At 40.8% G+C, this 21102-nt stretch overlaps 1 protein-coding gene across 1 annotated transcript in view; it reads right to left on the bottom strand.

The window, feature by feature from the left end:
* RNGTT (RNA guanylyltransferase and 5'-phosphatase) overlaps positions 1 to 21102 on the bottom strand; it is a 463180-nt gene that overhangs the window by 156981 nt on the left and 285097 nt on the right. Inside the window, 1 exon segment of the mRNA XM_077487269.1 lies at positions 7590 to 7658. Within this exon segment, the coding sequence (XP_077343395.1) occupies positions 7590 to 7658 (69 nt within the window).

The raw sequence follows: 21102 nt of genomic DNA, 5'->3' as shown, positions 1-21102 counted from the left end.
GGAGTGGTCTAGCCAGTCTCCAGACCTTAATCCCATAGAAAATATGTGGAGGGAGCTGAAGGTTCGAGTTACCAAACGAGGATCTGAAAAGAGGAGTGTGACAAAATCCCTCCTGAGATGTGTGCAAACTTAGTTGCATAATGCTTTCTTTCATCAGATTAATTCCATATTTCAACTTCGTGACAATACTGGGCTATATCCTAAAGGTGCTACATGGGTGTTTGGGACGAGAAATAAGCAAATCTATTTGTAATCTAACAATGAATAATTGGCTCAAGGAGTGGTGGTGAAATCCGCTAAAGCATGGCATATGAAGTTGGAATCTATACGATCAAAGACTCATCTGTTATTAGATTATTCTATTTTTGTGAAAAGAATAGAATTCAAACTTAATTATGGAAATTTAAATTTAGAAGCATTGATTTACAATGAGAGTGACACAAGCGGAGCAGTGTATAAGAAGGGGCTGGCAGTGATGCTTTATCAACTTTAGAGTATGTTGGCAACGGTGTCCCAGAAGACTGGGTGTCTCCTGGGAGTGTGCGGGGGGCTTTATAATAAAAGGGGGCTGTGGAAATTTTTCCTGAAATTTCCCTTTAAAGTTAGGGTGCGTGTTATACGCTGATAAATACGGTAATTACTGTGACCATTTCATTTTGCCACAAATGGGCTGGGGATATTATACCATCTGGACTGAACTTTCTCGTTTCACAGCCTTAGTGAGTGACCAGCTCCGCCATAAAAACCTACTGCTACTGGTGCACTTTCTACCATTCGAAGAGATGAACTTTGCCTCATTTAGGCAACTATTTTTCAAGACTGGTGTGACTATAAAATACACAGAATCGATCAATATGTGGGTTAGGGGGGCCCCATTATGTGACATTAGGACTGATATTCCTTGGGTTACATTTTCAGCATGTAACTGTCTTCCACCACAATTGTGTCACAGTAAGCCTATTTGCTGATGGGTGTAGCTTCATACCAACTGAAGAGGACCTAGCCTCTTACATACAAATACACATTGGAGTCCTGTGTGGATATACATTATATGGAGGAATCCAACATCCAAAATAGTCTTCAATTACACTTGTTGCACCTGATTGAACCTTCAGGCTATATACCAGATACCATGTGCCCTTTAATTGATTGTAAAGGTAAATAAAAATAAATAAAAACCAAAACAAACATGCCTATCTATACTTACCTGTTCTGTACAATGGAATTGCACAAAGTGATCATGAACCTCAGCTTTTTGGGTCCTCCCTGGCGCTCCTGGCCCCTCCCCTCTGTCCAGTGACCCCATGGGAAGCTGCTTTCCATGGGGCATTCATGCATGCTCACACCCGAAACCCGCTGCTGTATCCATTGATACAGACAGCACGACTCTGCCCCACCACCACCCCTGTTCCCTCGTCCCTGGCTTTGACAGCACTGGGTGCCAATGGCTCCCGATGCCCTAGCAAAGCCAGCAAGACCCGGATGTGAGGGGAGAGCTGCAGATGTGCACAGCGCTCAATCGAATGAGGGCTCAGGCAAGTAAAAGCAGAGGTTTAGGGGGATGCTGACATCTAAACATTTTTTAGCTAAGGTAAAAAATATTTAGGCTTTACAACCACTTTAAGATATGTAGTTGTTTGCTCATCAATATGTGCATGGCTATGATAGTATGAAAGTGAGTTTACCTTCATCTTTTGGGTGACTGTGGTATATATGATGTTATGGTCTAAATGAGTGCCACACAATCGCTTTTTTTTTTCCTTTTAAGTAACAATTTATTCCGCTAACCTAGATTATATAAGGAATAACTGTACTCAAACTTTATTAACATAAGTTTAAAGTAGAGCTGCACGATTCTGGCCAAAATGAGACTCATGATTGTTTTTCTTAGAATAAAAAGATCACGAATTCTCTCAATTCTCGTGGCATAAAATCTTTCACATAAATATACCAAAAAAAATTGGCTAACTTTACTGGTTAGTTTTTTTATTTTTTTTATTTATTAAAGTGTAATTTTTAACCAAACAATTGCATTTGAATGACTGGTACGCAAATACAGTGAGACATAAAATATTGCAACCACCACGATTTTACTCTCTAGGGTCTCTACTAAAAAAAAAAAAAAAAAAATGTTATATATATATATATATATATATATAATTTTTTTTATAACGTTTGGGGGTTCCAAGTAATTTTCTAGCCAAAAAAAAAATATAATTTTAACTTGAAACCAACAAATGTCAGAAAAAGGTTTATTGTTTAAGTGGTTAAACGTCCCTCATTTACACACCAACGTGTATTCCTTTGATCCAAAGGACAAATCGTTACAATGTTTATAATTAAGTTCCACTGCTAAAGAATGTTGTGATTCTTGGCAGGCTGCCTGTTTTTTTTTTTTTGGTTTGTTTTTTCTCTCTTTTGATGGCTGTTAGCCTTAGCAGAGCAGAGAGCACTCTCTGCATAGAAAGAATCGGGAAATACTTTGTCAAGATCGCAACGGGGGGTAAAAAAACTGATAGCGATTCTAAATGATAATTCGTGCAGCTCTAGTTTATAGGCATTGTGTTTTTCACATGGATAAGATGTACATTGATCATGCAGTTTCACTTGTTTCCCTATACACACAGCCCATGGTAGAGTAAATCCTCACATTGTCGCATCAGCAGGTTTGTGTTCAGACATGAGCCATGACACTGCACAGGTTTATGCATAACCTCTGTCTGTAGTGTGAGTACTGGATTTTCCTACATAGAAACTATATACCACACAATCCCTGAGTCTCTTAGTATGGCACTGGTCCAGGTGAGAGCTTCACAGTAATTAGATTCAAGACAGAGACAAACAGGCACAGCATTCAAACACACAGAGACCTCACTGATGCAGCTGGAAGATGTTTTTTCATTACATCAGCACTGCTGCATATGATGAAAACACAGCAGGTGGCAATGTATGCATTGGAAGACATTTGACTCAAAACATGAAGTTGTCTTGTCCCTTTCGCAAATAGGTACAATCTAGGTAAATCAATACATAGAGACAGGGGAATAGAGCAACTATGGCACTACAAACTGCATCCACAATATGTGAGGCCATCATTGCAAAGCAAGGCAAACAGCACAAGGAACGTAACTACATTGATACCTAATTAGAACATATGAAAGTGCACATTGCCTTTAAGTGACATTATACCTTGGCTGTGATTAATGTGCTGTCATTTAATAGACGTCTTTGACCTTTAGATTGACTTGACTGCACATTGATGTCTTTCAGGGGACATGGCTAAAAGCAATTCTATTTAATTGATTTTTTTGGATATCCTGGGAAGGGGCATAAAAACTTTTTTAGGCGACAGCCAACTGATCAAAGTTATATATATATATATATATATACACACACACACACACACACACACACACAGTGCCTTGCGAAAGTATTTGGCCCCCTTGAACTTTCCAACCTTTTGCCACATTTCAGGCTTCAAAGATATAAAATTTAAATTTTTTGTGAAGAATCACCAACAAGTGGGACACAATTGTGAAGTGGAACAAAATCTATTGGATAATTTAAACTTTTTTAGAAAATAAAAAATTGAAAAGTGGTGCGTGCAAAATTATTCAGCCCCTTTACTTTCAGTGCCGCAAACTCACTCCAGAAGTTCAGCGAGGATCTCTGAATGATCCAATGTTGTCCTAAATGACTGATGGTGATAAATAGAATCCACCTGTGTGTAATCAAGTCTCTGTATAAATGCACCTGCTCTGTGATAGTCTCGGGGTTCTGTTGAAAGCACAGAGAGCATCATGAAGACCAAGGAACACACCAGGCAGGTCCGTAATACTGTTGTGGAGAAGTTTAAAGCCGGATTTGGATACAAAAAGATTTCCCAAGCTTTAAACATCCCAAGGAGCACTGTGCAAGCGATCATTTTGAAATGGAAGGAGCATCAGACCACTGCAAATCTACCAAGACCTGGCCGTCCCTCTAAACTTTCAGCTCAGACAAGGAGAAGACTGATCAGAGATGCAGCCAAGAGGCCCATGATCACTCTGGATGAACTGCAGAGAACTACAGCTGAGGTGGGAGAGTCTGTCCATAGGACAACAATCAGTCGTACACGGCACAAATCTGGCCTTTATGGAAGAGTGGCAAGAAGAAAGCCATTTCTCAAAGATATCCATAAAAAGTCTTGTCTAAAGTTTGCCACAAGCCACCTGGGAGACACACCAAACATGTGGAAGAAGGTGCTCTGGTCAGATGAAACCAAAATCTAACTTTTTGCCCACAATGCAAAACGATATGTTTGGCGTAAAAGCAACACAGCTCATCACCCTCAACACACCATCCCCACTGTCAAACATGGTGGTGGCAGCATCATGGTTTGGGCCAGCTTTTCTTCAGCAGGGACAGGGAAGATGGTTAAAATTGAGGGGAAGATGGATGTAGCCAAATACAGGACCATTCTGGATGAAAACCTGTTGGAGTCTGCAAAAGACCTGAGACTGGGACAGAGATTTAACTTCCAACAAGACAATGATCCCAAACCTACAGCAAAATCTACAAAGGAATGGTTCACAAATAAACGTATCCAGGTGTTAGAATGGCCAAGTCAAAGTCCAGACCTGAATCCAATCGAGAATCTGTGGAAAGAGCTGAAAACTGCTGTTCACAAACGCTCTCCATCCAACCTCACTTAGTTCGAGCTGTTTTGCAAGGAAGAATGGGCAACAATTTCAGTCTCTCGATGCGCAAAACTGATAGAGACATACCCCAAGCGACTTGCAGCTGTAATCACAGCAAAAGGTGGCTCTACAAAGTATTAACGCAAGGGGGCCGAATAATTTTGCACACCCCACTTTTCATTTTTTTTATTAGTTAAAAAAGTTTCAAAAATGCAATAGATTTCGTTCCACTTCACAATTGTGTCCCACTTGTTGGTGATTCTTCACAAAAAATAAAAATGTTATATCTTTATTGAAGCCTGAAATGTGGCAAAAGGTTGAAAAGTTCAAGGGGGCCGAATACTTTCGCAAGGCACTGTATATATGTATATATATATATATATATATATATATATATATATATATACATACATATACACACACATACACACACACACACACATTATATATATATTTTCCGATTAGAGTTGTTATGATTACTTTTTATTTTTGGGGGGGAAGGGACCTAAAACTTCTCTATAGTGCAGTACTTATTACAACTTTCTTTGCCGTCAGGTCAGGGATATTTAATATTCCAGACAAAAAAGGTCACCTTAGTCGAAATATCTTTAAAGTGAGAGAAAATCCTCTTAAATAGTTGTCCCTGAAACTGGTATATCCATAGTTTTGGTAATAATAATTATAATAATATAGAAAATATTGAATTTCCCACCAATTTTGCTTCTGGGGACAACAGTTTCCAGGACAATTAGAAAAGATGAATCACACCGAGTGGGGGCATTTTTAACCACTTCCCGACCAGCGCACGACGATGTACGTCGACACAATGGCACGGGCAGGCATATTGGCGTACATGTACGTCCAATATTCGATGCCGCCCTGCCATCGGGAGCGCGCCGCCGGCGGCGCGCTCCTGCGCTGGTCGGGACCCCCGTGAGTCCGCCAGTGACATTTACACAGGAATCACTGCATTTATATAGCAGTGATTACTCTATAAATGACAATGGTCCCAAAAATGTGTCAAAAATGTCCGATGGGTTCCCGACAATGTCGCAGTCACAATAAAAATCGCAGATCGCCGCCATTACTAGTAAAAAAAAAAAATAATAAAAAATTATTAATAAAAATGCTATAAAACTATCCCTATTTTGTAAACGCTATAACTTTTGCGCAAACCAATCAATAATCGCTTATTGCGATTTTTTTTACCAAAAATATGTAGAAGAATACGTATCGGCCTAAATTGAGGGAAAAAAATGTTTTTTTATATATTTTTGGGGGATATTTATTATAACAAAAAGTAAAAAATAATGCGTTTTTTTCAAAATTGTCGCTCTATTTTTGTTTATAGCGCAAAAAATAAAAACCGCAGGGGTGATCAAATACCACCAAAAGAAAGCTCTATTTGTGGGAAAAAAAGGACGTCAATTTTGTTTGGGAGCCACGTCGCACGACCGCGCAATTGTCAGTTAAAGCGACGCAGTGCCGAATCGCAAAAAGTGGTCTGGTCTTTGACCAGCAAATTGGTCCGGTCTGAAAGTGGTTAAATCAGTAAAAATCTACCAGTTGTTTTAAACTATTCTCTACTCTATGAAAACCCACAACCAAAAAGTTGCAGCTATAGTTGATGCATGTCTATATTAAAATACTGACATTTGGGCTTCACTGTGTAAAAAAAACTCTACAGAAATGCCATTAGATAAGTGTGTGTAATGTATTGTTCTGAAGCATCATCTTGCGTCCTAATATTACAGAGCAAGATATTTCAAAGTATGGCTCACAAGAACGCTGATAAGATGTTCCAAAATAACAGAAATGAATGTCTCCTATAAGTGTTATGCCCTGTACACACTGTCTGACTTTCCGATGGATTTTGGCCCAAACTTGTCTTGCATACACACAGTCTAACAAAGTTTTCGGAAAATCCGATTGTTCGGAACGAGGTGACGTAAATCACGTACGACAGGACTATAAATGGGCCAGTAGCCAATAGGTTTCCTCTCGTAATTTATTGTGAGCATATGTGGCACTTTATACAAGAAAAAAACTGCGCTATTGCTAAACCCTGCCCCTAAGCAGCAGCTCAAACCGTTATACAACGCCTCACAGAATATCTATATACAAAAAAGCCACGCTAATATGTGTGAATAAATGATATACTGACTCAAATTAATCAAAATTACCCTCACCTTAATAGTGTTAAAAATAATTAATAGGTAAAAAAACGAAATTTCATACAGTGTGATCTGCAAATGAATCCATAATCCTTAGTGATAAAAAATTTTTTTTTAAAACAACATGAAAAACAACACATTCCTAAATTACTTATAAATGATTGAATAAATATTGTGAAAAAAATTATATATATATATATATATATATATATATATATATATATATATATATATTATTTGCAAGTCTGACCAACTTATAAATCATATAAAGTGTCCAACTTGAAAAGTACATGCAAGAAGTGTCAGCAAAGTCTCTGTGGCAAATTCAACATACACCCTTTCGGAAACAGTGCTGTGAAATGTAGCAAGTACCACCACCAATCCACTCTTGGTCGCTTACCAGGACTCTAGGTCCCTATTAAATGGGACCCAGAAGCACGATAATCATTGCCCAGGTTGTCACACAAGATGGCAGAAATACGATCAGTCCACTTGCAGCGGCGGGTATCAGGCAAAAATAAGCCCTTACGAAATATATAAAAGAAGAAGGAATGCTTCGCATTGCATAAAAAATGTAAAGCAAATAAAAACTGTGAGGCTGTCTTTCAGCTATAGCCCGGTCGGCAATTGGTTAAGGAATGTGAAAATCTGATAATTTTTTATGTGTAGAAAATACATGCAGTTATTATTCCATATAATAAAAAATAAAATATGTAGCAAGTTATATTCAACTTACTCCAATAGGCTGAAAGATGAGTCCATCAACTTCATGGCTGACCTCTCTCGCAAAGCTTCCTTCAAGTAACTGCAAGAGAATACAAAAAAAAAATCACAATTAAAAAGCTGAAGGATGATAAAGAAATAACATGCAAAATAACATCAACGGTATGCTTCATATAGTTTTACACAGTACTTTGGTACTTTTTTGCACATTTTGACATTGTTAAAAGGTGCTTACTATATTCTGCTGCTTACACTACTGCATTATGTACTGGATGACTGGATTATGTACCTACAAATTACAACGGGATCCTGTTACTTTGGTAAATATATGCACCCTTACATATGTCTTTTTTTATTTTGTTGAAGTACTGTAAATAAAAATATAAATGTACTGTAGTTCACACTTATTTTTATAGGTGACTTATGCAGGCCATACACGGTCGAATTTCGAACGAATTTTCTTTTCAAAATCAGAAAATTCGTTTTTTTTGTGATCCGATGATGCCACCATTGATTTTCGAAATTCGGCCGACCAAGCCTTCAATTTCACCTCATGTTGCTACAGAAAATAATTTTCTTGGCTGGGAATCTTCTTTTCTCTCCGTACATTTTCTTTTATCTCCGTACATTTTCTTTTATCTCCGTACATTTTCTTACGTTTCTCGCACGATTCTCCCATCATTGATTAGAAAATCGTTCGTTTTTCTAAAAATTTCCAACATGTCCGATTCCTCAAATTTTATTTCTGCACGAAAATCGGCTGTTGCTGCAGCCCACTAATGGTGCGAAATTCATACGAAAATTCTTAGATACGATTTTCGAAAGAAAATTCTTTCGAAATTCGAACCGTGTATGGCCGGCATTAGTGATGTAAACTCTGTATGGTTTCACCTCATTTGGGTGATATATTTCCAACAGTGTTGAGAAACAGGAAACTTTCTCACTGACCAAAACTGAGAGGAAGTGAAAATAGCACACTACATAGCTTAGTGCAGTGATGGGCATGCTTGAAGTGATCACTGGAGGCAATAGCATGTTGTCTATAGTTAAACTACATCCCTAGATTGTTGAGATGGAAAACACGATGGGCTCTGGAATGGTAAGTCTCACACCAGAGCTAAATTAATGATATCAGATTGTAGGGTCACCTAATGAGCCTCCTTCCCTCTGAGGTCCCACAACCACCACAAGGGTGGCCATGACCAGAACTACAGAGGAATTCCAGGTATTGATATTTTGGAGGTAGAAGGCGTGACCATGGCCCACCCTGCCTTCTCACCTTATCCACTTAGGGAGTGCCTTGCAATCATAGCAATTCATAACCAATACCTAGCAATTCATAAAATGCAAAAGCATTCTCTAAATGAAGCTCGTGCCGAGCAACTGGCCTCCTGCGTTCAGAAAGCAGTAAGCCAACCGATCAGTGCAAGGCCTGGATGCAGGGGGAGATCACATGGGGGGTGTGTGGCATCGCTATAGATCATTGGTCCAAGCTGGACTAATGTAACCATTTATAAAATATCCATACTTGGAATTCATCATTACGCCCTATGGGTAAATGCTGATATCCTGTTACAAGAGGTTATTCCACATTGTATTTACATGACTATATATATCGTCAGATTACTAATGCACAAAGTGCAGATATGTTGCAGTAATATTTCTTACGATCAGTTATACTTACTATTAATGATTCATTATTATCAGAAATATACTGATGGGGAAAGGAAAGAAGTGTTTTTAGTTAAACTATATACCCATATTTGGAAAGGTCTAGGTCCTATAGCTAAATTTTACACACATCAAATGTGGAACTGTATTTTAATGACACTACAAGACATTAAAACAGGAGGTTAAAAAATAACCAAGCATAACTGAAAATGGCACATTTCAATTGTGCAGTAAAATAAAGCAAGGATCCTTGTCAGCAGCAATTTCACACTCTCTGAATGACTGTGATTTCCACAGTGCCAATGTTCCTCACTGCAGGGCACAAAGCTCAAGCCTCCTGCTCAGTACTGAGAAGAGGTATTCAGCAGTCTCCTCCCAAGAAGAAAGAAAGCAGAGAAATTAGAATGACTATTATTACTATTCATACAATTCCAATTAATATCACTTGATGTCGTCTCCATTCATGTGCTTTAAAGAAGTTTGCTTATTAAAAATCCTAAAGAAGAACTCTGCTGCGCATTATTTATAAGCAGACATACCGCATGGCAAAACTGCAACACAATTTCATCAAACCCCTCTATGAAATAACCACTTACTGTTTATGCTACCCATTCGCCAATAACAGTCAACAGGATATCCAGCAATTATTTACTCCACTAAAATGAAAGCAGCAGGGATAACTAACAGAAAGGCTGTGGGTTTTTATACAAAGCTCTCGTTATCCTGAGCGCAGAGTGTCTTCATACAGATCACGGATTACTATATCTGCAGCACTGAGCACTTTAAAGCACAACAGGCTTTATTGTGGTTGAATAGAATTGGTAGCTATATTTGTTTACAGGCACGGAGCACTTTATACATATGTATTTATATATGCGTTTGATATACGAATTGACACATGGACACACAGCAATTTTATTTGTTCACAGGAAAGGTCATGACATAATATAGCACCTTATTGAGTAATTAGCAACATATTGAGTAGTGCTGCGTACACTTGATTTATGTTTAGATTATCACCCATATAAATAGGGGTGATCATTGTGCAGGCAGCTACACCAAGCATTTAAACCACAGAGTGGAGTATATATCTCATTAAATAGCTAATCAAAATATCATCATTCTGAGCAGTAAAAACAAATGATTTAGATAAATCAATACGCAAAAAAGATATTGTATACAATCGTGTCACAAAATTAAAGCGGGAGTCCGCCGGGACTCCGCGTTTTTTTTTTTTTTTTTTAAAAGCCAGCAGCTACAAATACTGCAGCTGCTGACTTTTAAAATAGTGACACTTACCTGTCCAGCGCGCCTGCGATGTCGGCACCCGAAGCCGATCTCTAGATCGTCTTGTCGGGTGCTGCCGCCGCCATCTTGGGTATGGGAATCAGGAAATGGAGCCTTTCGGCTTCATTTCCCGGTTCCCTACAGCGCATGCGCGAATCGCGCTGCGCAATAAGGATGGTCCCCGCTGCCTCTGGGATCTGTGTGTTTCCCAGCAGGCAGCGGGGCACTTGAGGAAAGGGGCAGGCACTTGCGGAAAGGGGCGTAATCCACGCCCCTTTCCGCAGAGAGCTATCCCGGAAGTGGTTGCAGAATACCTGTACTGTACAGGTATCTGCACCCCCCTCCCCCCTGAAAGGTGCCAATTGTGGCGCCGGAGGTGGGGAGGGTTCCGATGAGCGGAGGTCCACTTTAGGGTGGACCTCCGCTTTAACAAAACAAGTCAATTTACCATACGATAGGGAAAAAGAAAAGCCCCATAATAATCTCATTGCAAAAAGCAATGTGCAAAGAGGAAAGGGATTTAATTGGATGTTATCCACAACACTTGTGTGCGCCTCCACCTTATTTCACACAAGAGACTTACCGGAAAACCACGACTCTGGATTTGTTTTGTTATTTTTCAACACTATTGTTAGTATTGCCTAAAATATATTTTTTATCTTTTAAAACAGGACCCTGTCGGGGCGCCTAGTTGCAAGCCGTTTGATGCTTGCCTCTGGTAAGCGTGCATTCTTTATGGTGATCGGTACATATTGGTGACGACGGAAGATTGCATGAATTTATCACAATTACTCAAGTCATCACTGGGACTTTATTGAATTTTGAGTTCCTTTATGTTACATTCACTTTTATTTTTTATCATCAAATTCAACAAGATTTTTTCATTTAAGCAGTTAATTTATGTTGGTATTCTTTATTTTGTATATTCACCTATTTTTCATCATTTTGCATTCAGCACTGGTTCACTACCAGGGGTGTTCCTATCAGCGCAGCTACCTCTCTGTGTTATATAATAGCAAGCATGAGATACTTTGTCTCTGTTGCTGAGTATAGGCTGAGTCAGTCTTAGCAAATCCCCGCCACTCAGAAGAAGCCCTGTATTTTTACCAATGAAAACACTGCTTCCTCCGATTGGCAGAGGTGGTGATTGTGACATCACCCATCTGCCTCTCCACCTTGGCCAATCAGAGGAAGCCTTATATGCATTGATAAAAATACAAGGTCTCTCCTGTATGGCAGGTATGCTTTAAGACTGACTTGATCTATACCCAACAGCACAACGCTGTTTACTGTATAGAGTTAAAGCTACTACAGTTTATTACAGCAGCCAGACTGTTCTGCCATGAGAACCATGGCCCAAACAACCTACTTACAGTAATAGTAAAGCTACAATTCTATTTTAAGTCAGTAAGGTGAGGTTCCCTCTACCTCTGCTGGACAATAAATTATTTGGAAACTCAGGGCCTAGAAGTCTAATATTCCTTTGTAGAGTTCTCAACATATGAGAAGGCACTGGCAATGCACTAAAAACATTAAGGCTGGGTTCACACTGGATGCGGGGGTTTATCTGCATCCAATTCGCATAGCAGGAGATTGTGACCGGCTCTCTGTGGAGATAATTCACACACATCTCTGCATTGGCTCCAGTGCAAATTGCACAGGAGCCCTGTGCGTCTTTTGGTCTGTTCTGGGTCCGAATTCAGCCCAAAATTAGGGCTTGAAATTGGACCTGAAACAGTGAATGGAGACCCACCGGATTCCTGCTGTGAGCCGCTGCGTGTTCTACTGTGAACCCAGCCTTAAACTATGGAAGCGGGGGCATTTTCACTACTGCAGTTCTACCCAATCATGCCATTTGGTAATGGACCGAGAATTCGAACAAGCTTAAAAAGTAACTCAAGGGTTCTAGGAAATTAGTCTGATACAGTGAGTTGGGTGCTCCAATTTATCAGATCACCCAATTCAACAGTCAAGAGTAACCCCACTGCAGGTTTACTTCATCCAAAAGTAGACTAATATTTATAGCCTTAATTGATTTACTCAATGTTTCTTTATGGGAACAACCACCACCAATAACACGTTGGGAAGCTTGGTTTGGATGCCATTTAAAAACTCTCAAAAAATATTTTTTATGGAAAAAAACAAAAAAAGATGAATTCGAGAAAAAAAATGTACAGAAAGCTCTACCATCAGAAATTAGGTAATTTTACTGAACATTTTTTTGGTAGCATGCGTTTCCCCTTTGTCATTACAAAGGAAATGCAAGTTTCTTTTGGCTAATTTTGACAGATAATATATATAAGTGAGTCTCCTGTAGTTCTAGCCCCAAAACAGAATAACTTGACAAGTACAGTACTGTCAGTTAATACTTCAGTGCAACAGGTATGAAAGGATTACAGAAAGAGCTTCTTGGCTTTGCCTTTTGCTAGATTTCATTTTCTCAGAAATGTCAGGGTTTTTTCCTTTCATAAACATCTCTGCGCTGATATGGTATCATTCTGCTATTGATTATTCAAGTATGAAAGGAGTGTCAGAAAGCTACAAAGGCCCATTTCCTGGGAGCATGGCTGAAAAGGGAAAAATAGACATCTTTGTGTAAATCAATGGCAAGGCACATCTGAGTAAGACCACCACATGCAGAGAATAAATGATAGCAAATGCGTGGCTGACAAATTGTGATTACCTTTTATTGCAGTGTCTGTAGTTGTAATTATATACGACATCAGTTAACTCTTCAGCTCCCAGAGTCAAGCACCAATAAACACTTAAGAATTAAGTGGGAAATGTTCTAATTACAGTGTATGCTTACATTACACAAGAGCTATGTTCTAAACAAACATGATATTCTGTCCTATCATACAATAAAGTCCACCCCCAACCAGAAATGGATAAAGCCGGGCACACACAGTGAGGACCTCGGTATTCCAACTATGTGATGTTTATTATTATTATACAGGATTTATATAGGGCCAACAGTTTGCGCAGCAATTAACAAAATGAAGGCAGACATTACAGTTGCATAACAATTTGGTACAAGAGGAATCAGAGGGCCCTGCTCATTAGAGCTTACAATCTAAAAAGGAAAGGTCAGTTGATACAAAAGGTAATAGCTGTGGGGGTGAGCTGATGGAGGAAGTAAAACAGTGTATTAGTTAGAAGCAGGGTAGGCTTCTTTAAAGAGAAGGGTTTTCAGGGATCATCTAAAGATGGATAGATTAGGGGACAGTCGGACAGATTGGGATAGGGAGTTCCAAAGGATGAGAGATGCTCTAGATAAATCCTGCAGGCTAGCATGGGAGGAGGTGACAAGGGAGCTAGAGAGCAGGAGGTCTTGGGAGAACCAAAGAGAGCAGCTTTGTTGGTATTTTGGGACTAGGTTAGTGATGTAGCTGAGGACAGAGTTATGGATGGCTCTGTAAATTATTGTAAGTACTTTTAATTTTATTCGTTGGGTGAGTGGGGAAGCGAGTGGAGGGATTGGCAGAGAGGGGTGGAGGACAATGAATGGTTGGTAAGGTGAATGAGTCTTGTAGCTGAATTCATTACGGACTGGAGGGGAAATAGTCTATGTAAAGGTAATCCAATGAGGAGGGAGTTGCAGTAGCCAAGGTGAGAGAAAACCAAGGAGTGAATTAGAAGCTTGGTGGTGTCATTAGTTAAGAAGGGGCATATTCTGGAAATGTTGCAGAGGCTAAGGCGGCATGATTTGGACAGGGATTGGATATGGGCCTGAAAGGACAGTTCAGAGTCTAAGGTTACCCCTAGGACCCCGGTATGTGGAGACGGACTGGTATATGTGCCATTGATCTTGACAGAGAAGTCAGGGGAAGGGGCATGTGGAAGCGCACAGTTTTAAAGTGATTCCATTAGAGGAAGTGGTTTGACATCCAGGCTATGTCTGTTAGTAAATCAGTGATGCGTGAGGAGGCTGATAGGGTGACCTGAGGGGGCAGAGATTTGGGTGTCATCAGCATATAAATTGTAGTGGAATCCATGAGAGGCTATCAGCCGACCCAGGGTAAATCGAGAATAGTAGAGGTCCAATGACAGAACCTTGGGGGACCCCAACGGTAAGAGGAGTTGGAGAGGAGACAGTGGAGTTGTAAGTGACACTGAAGGTGCAGTTAGGTAAGATTCAAACCAACGGAGAGAGCAGCCATGGAGACCAAGCAAATTGAGTTTTTTTGAGGAGAAGGTGGTCAACTGTAATCAACGGCAGCGGAAAGGTCCAAGATTAAGAGTACAGAATGATGACCCTTTGTTTTGGCTGTTAGTAAGTCATTTTTGAGTTTTAGGAGGGCAGTTTCTGTGGAGTACTGTAGGCAAAATCCCGACTGAAGGGGATCAAGAAGGTTATTCTCAATGAGGCAGTCACTCAGTCGGTTGTAGACTAAACGTTCAAGGAGTTTGGAGGCAAAAGGGAGTAAAAAGATGGGTCTTAGGTTGTTGGGATTGGCGGGGTCCAGTGAGGGCTTTTTTGGTATGGGAGTGACTAGCGCATGTTTTAGAGGCTTGGGGAAGATGCCAGTAGAGAGGGAGAAGTTGAAGATATGAGTTAAAAAGTGCAAGAGCTAGATGGTGACCATAGTATTTGAGAAGGAACAGGGTTCAGGGGGCAGATAGGCGTTGGAAAAAAAAAACTTTAGGGACTTCCTCTATAGTAGCTGGGTTAAAAGAGGGAAGTATTGATTGTGCAGGAGGACAGGAGTGTAAAGTGAGGGAGATATCTGTAGAATGAAGATCTCGAGATGAATTGTCTCAATCTTATTTTTGACGTGATTAGCAATCTCCTGGGCAGTGAGTAGGTTAGTGGGTGGAGGTAATGGAGGACAAAGTAGTGGTAAAGGTAGAAAAAACTGTTGACGGGGACTGCGTGAGAGAGTGTTAATGAAAGTGATAAAGTAGATCTGTTTGGCAGTGTAGAGGTAGGAATAGTATTTTTGGAGGGCAGATTTATATTGGGTGAAATCTTGCGGTGACTTAGTCTTAAGCCACAGATGCTCAAGAGCACGGCTACGTTTTTTGAGGCTTCTGGTAACGTCTGTCTGCCAGGGTTGTAACAGTCAGCAACTGATTTTGCGTGTAGTGAGGGAGGCGAAGGTATCCAAGGTGGATGACAGTGAACTGTTGTAGACAGAAGTGGCCAGGTAGGGGCAGGACAAGGATGAGATTTTGTCGTAGAGACAATCTGTAGCAGAAAAAGAAGAGAAGGGTTAAGATAGTGAAGGTTTCTATGGGTAATAGTTTGGTAGTTGGAAGGCAAGGAAGAGGAAGATAAGGAGAAAGTGAAACTAATAAGATGGTGATCAGAGAGAGGAAAATAAATATTGGAGAGGTTGTGTGGAGTGCATAGGTAGGAGAATATGAGGTCAAGGCAGTTAACAATAGAGTGAGTAGAAGCGTGTGTCCATTGTTTTAGGTTAACCGAGGAGGTTAGGCTCAGCAGCTTAAAAGTAGAGGGCATGTTGAAATTACCAGGGATGTTGAAGTCACCAAAAATGACTGTTGAAATTCCAGAAGAGAGAAGGCAGCCGAGTAAACAGGAAGTGACGTCACAACGTCGCTTCCGTGTTTGCATCGAGGAGACTGGAACAAAGCCGTTTCCGGCTTTGTTCCAGTCTGTCACTAGCCGCTGGAAGGTCAATAGGCTCTCCGGTGCCACCGGGAGGCCTGGGAAGAGCGGCGGGAGGGTCCCCTCCCGCTTCTCTGGGATAACAACTGAGCGGCTTTTAGCTGCATCAGTTGTTATCCTCAGAAAGCCGATCGCCCGCTCTAAACAACGGTATGATTATTGCAGCTACGGGCATCAACTCGGTATAACCCCTGAAGCTGAGTACGCATATCTGCGTACGCTCGGCGGGAAGGGGATAAACCTATCAAAGTAAGCAGAGTACAGAAAACCTTAGCATAACGGGACAGCTTGTGAGTACAAAACTCCTAGGCAGCCCCTGAACCTTGTTATCTGATAATTTGGGAGCCACATCCTCTTACTTCACAGGAAAGTGGGACTCAAAAGCAGCAGAACTGGTTTACGGCTTGGAAGGACTGGGCAGGGGACCTTTTGTGCTCTCCTTGCATCCAGGCACCGACAAAAATTACTCCAGGACCGCCATCAGCACATCCAAAATGTATAGATCAGGGGTAGGCAACCTCTGCCCTCCAGCTGTGAGGAAACTACAAATCCCATCATGCCTCTGCCTCTAGGAGTCATGCCTGTGATTGTAAGCATCTTGCAATGTCTCATAGGATTTGTAGTTTCAAAACAGCTGGAGGGCCGAGGTTGCCTACCCCTGGTATAGAAGGACCAGAGGTCCCTGCCTCCCCATGAAAAAAGGTCTGAAGGAGTTGCATGTCCCTAACACTCCATAAGTTGGCACACCCCCAACCAAGGCATTGCCAAGAACCAAGTGCCCACTTGTCCATGGAGACCACAACAGGCCACTGCAGAATGAGGGGGAACCCCAAGCAGGACTCACCACACCAATGCCAAAGTGCTACCTTAGGAAGATGCCGAGTCCCATGCTACAACTCCAGAGAGAAGGTCATGTGGAAGTGTGCTCTCCATTCTTGCCAGGCTAGTATGACACCACACCCCACATAAGGCCTACAGCTAAGGTGTCACAAGATGGGTGCTGCCAAAAAGCTATACCAAAATGGCCGCTGGTGTGATCACTCACCAAAAGGACTACCCAGAATGAGTCCAGACAAAATGGCCACTCAAGGGAAAACCCCACCAAGCTAACCGCCAAAGTCAGTCCCTGCCAAAACAGCCACCAAAAAGTTCTACCTAAAACAGGACCCTATGAACTACACCAAAACGGTTGCTGATCCGTGACCCTACAGATGTCTGGTGCTGCCAAAAACAGGAGACCTCATGCCTTCCCCCGAGGAATACTGGCGCCTGGCGTCTGCCCTAGATGAGGCCCTGCTGCCACACACAGGAGCAGCCTGGGCATGTACTGCATCTAGCATGGGGGAAGGGAACATGGAGAATGACAACATAGGCCTGGAGGGGAGAAGGAGAACCCTCAAGACAAACCACCCGAGGGAGTAAACACAGCCCACAAAGGGACGGGGGGAAGTTAGCAAAATACTTACCGGACCAGCATATTACGCTCCCAAGACAGACTGCCTCCCACCGAGGTGGTGGTGAGCTCTTGGCTAGGGGAAAACTGACACGGACATCAAGTATGTGTACCCAGCAAGGAACTAGGTCCTCACTCCTAAACTAGGCACAAAAACTGAGCCGTCTACCGCAGATGATGGGTTTGAATACAAGTTAGGGCTACCCCCTATATAGGTGGTGTTGTATTTATTTTTCTCGTGTCCTACTCCTAAAGGTGGTGCTACAATCCAAAGCTCAAGATAAATGACGAGCTGTGTCCTTCAATGAACATAAGAGAATTTTTTTTTTTATAGGAAAGCGCTATATACCAGGGCTCCATATGAACTGGGACATCCAAAATTGGTGCCACTCGGTTAAAAAATGAGCTTACTTTGCTACATTAATGGAAACACAATGTAGTGTAACGATATCAAGTTTATATTTTAAAGGTACCATTTAGAAGATCTCTTATAGAACAGCATTTTTAAAATAGTTTAGCAAGCAATACATTTCCATAGCAGTACATACTTAGTAAAACTGACAAAGCAGCACAGAAACTGAAAACTGAATATGATGGGTGCTTTTTTCAAAGGTGCAAGCTAAAAAGGCATTTATAGTGTCTTTTCATCAGCAAAATTACTCACTTGCTATATAGAATACTATTACATGATTAATCATTACTATTGTGGGCTTTGAGACGATACGTTAACTACCAGCTCCATTTCAGTACAAAGCAATTTGACATAAAGATGCACACTGTTGCCAAGCCAATTTTATATGCTTTCCAGTCTAGCATAGGAAATGGTAATAAAAAGGACTTGAATGCATTTTAAAGCTTTTACACTGAGTAGTGTATCTGTATAGTATTTCAGAATACTTTGCATTAATTCGAAAAGAACAAAAGTATGATTTTACAGCTATGTGATATTCACTTGAAGTACATTTTTCTGTTTTAAAAATGTATAGCATAAATATTCTTCACATATTGTTTTTAGAATACAATTATTAACCACTTCCCGACCAGCGCACGACGATATATGTCGACAGAATGGCACGGGCAGGCATATTGGCGTACAGGTACGTCCAATATTCGATGCCCCCCTGCCATCGGGAGCGCGCCGCCGGCGGCACGCTCCCGCGCTGGTCGGGACCCCCGTGAGTCCGGTCACGGGACCCGCGGACTCGATCGCCGCGGGCATCCCCGCGATCGTCTCACGGAGCGGCCGAATGGAGGAAATGCTGTGTAAACAGCATTTTTCCATTCTGCCTAGCAACTAGTGACGCTGATCTCTGCTCCATGTGATTGGAGCAGAGATCAGTGTACACTAAATGAAAGCCCAACCCCCCCACAGTTAGTAACACACCCCTAGGAACACTTAACCCCTACACTGCCACCCACTGGTTAACCCTTTCACTGCCAGTGTAATTTACACAGGAAACACTGCATTTATATAGCAGTGATTACTGTATAAATGACAATGGTCCCAAAAATGTGTCAAAAATGTCCGATGGGTCCCCGACAATGTCGCAGTCACAATAAAAATCGCAGATCGCCGCCATTACTAGTAAAAAAAAAAATAATAAAAAATTAATAAAAATGCTATAAAACTATCCCTATTTTGTAAACGCTATAACTTTTGCGCAAACCAATCAATAATCGCTTATTGCGATTTTTTTTTACCAAAAATATGTAGAAGAATACGTATCGGCCTAAATTGAGGGAAAAAAAAGTTTTTTTATATATTTTTGGGGGATATTTATTATAACAAAAAGTAAAAAATAATGCGTTTTTTTCAAAATTGTCGCTCTATTTTTGTTTATAGCGCAAAAAATAAAAACCGCAGGGGTGATCAAATACCACCAAAAGAAAGCTCTATTTGTGGGAAAAAAAGGACGTCAATTTTTTTTGGGAGCCACGTCGCACGACCGCGCAATTGTCAGTTAAAGCGACGCAGTGCCGAATCGCAAAAAGTGGTCTGGTCTTTGACCAGCAAATTGGTCCGGTCTGAAAGTGGTTAAGGAGTCCACAATACGGCAGCAATTATTTGAAATCTTTTTCCATCTACCACAGAGTGAGAACAGATAAATAAATTGCAGTACAACCCATGCTAATATTTATACCAAATCTCAATTGTGGTAGCTCATCCTTTATAATCCATAACCCCTACATTCCCATAACCACCCTCAATCTAAGCCTATTCTATCCACCCTGTGAAAGGAATGATCTATTTACTTAGCTATGTGTAGGATATTCCGTTCTGGTTAAGTCACATGATCAGCTACAAGCACAGCCTTCAGTGTAGAGAAGGGACAGTTGATAGAGGATGCCCTATAGCAGCGATGGCAAACCTTGGCACTCCAGATGTTTTGTAACTACATTCCCCATGATGCTAAACTACACTGCAGGGTGCATGAACATCATGGCAAATGTATTTCCAAAACATCCGGGGTGCCAAGGTTCGCCATCACTGCCCTATAGTAAGCCTATGGATGACGTCATCACCCAGGCTCTGCAGCTGCTGTCTGAGATCTGTATTATTCACTGAAACCAGCACACTGGGACCGATAATGAGACTGGATCAAAGTGCCCTCAGCATAAGTATACAGATTTTTTCCTTTACTGGGTAGATAGAATAGACTTAGAATGAGGGTGGAAGTAGATTTAAGCATAGTTGGTGCTCGACTGAACTTCCACTTTAACCACTTAAGGACCAAGCCTCTTTCTGAGATTCGTTACAAGTTAAAAACAAATTTTAGAACCCCTAAATATTATACATGTTTTTTTTCTAACACCCTAGAGAATAAAATGGCGGTCGTTGCAATACTTTCTGTCACACCATATTTGCGCAGCGGTTTTACAAGCACACTTTTTTTGGGAAAAAATGCACTTTTTTTTAATTAAAAAAAATAAGACAACAGTAAAGTTAGCCCAATTTTTTTTATATTGTGAAAGATGTTACGCCAAATAAATTGATACCCATCATGTCATGCTTCAAAATTGCGCCTGCTCGTGGAATGGCGACAAACATCTCCCTTAAAAATCTCCATAGGCAGAGTTTAAAAAAATCTACAGGTTGCATGTTCTGAGTTAGAGGAGCTCTAGGGCTAGAATTATTGCTCTCGCTCTACCGTTTGCGGCGATACCTCACATGTGTGGTTTGAACACCTTTTCCAAATTGTCACTTTTATTCCTATTACAAAGAATGTAAACATCCCTTCTAATAGAAAAAAAAACATGACAGGACCACTTAAATATGAGATCTGCGGTCAAAAAAACTCAGATCTTAAATTTACACTAAAATGCAAGAAAAAAAATGGTCATTAAAAAAAAAAAATCATTTAAAAAAATGGCCCTTTAAAAGCTGTAGGTGGAAGTGACATTTGACGTTGCTAAAGACCTGCATTGTTATGGGGATGGGTGGTGGCCATCTTTCCCTCACTCGTCTCCATACCCAACAGGAGA

Source organism: Lithobates pipiens, unplaced genomic scaffold, assembly GCF_037356315.1.
Source record: "Lithobates pipiens isolate NorthernLeopardFrog02 unplaced genomic scaffold, aLitPip1_a1.2 Scaffold_18, whole genome shotgun sequence".
In the NCBI taxonomy this organism is placed as follows: domain Eukaryota; kingdom Metazoa; phylum Chordata; class Amphibia; order Anura; family Ranidae; genus Lithobates; species Lithobates pipiens.
Note: the sequence above shows the minus strand (reverse complement) of the source record. Positions and strands in the feature narration are given on the sequence as shown.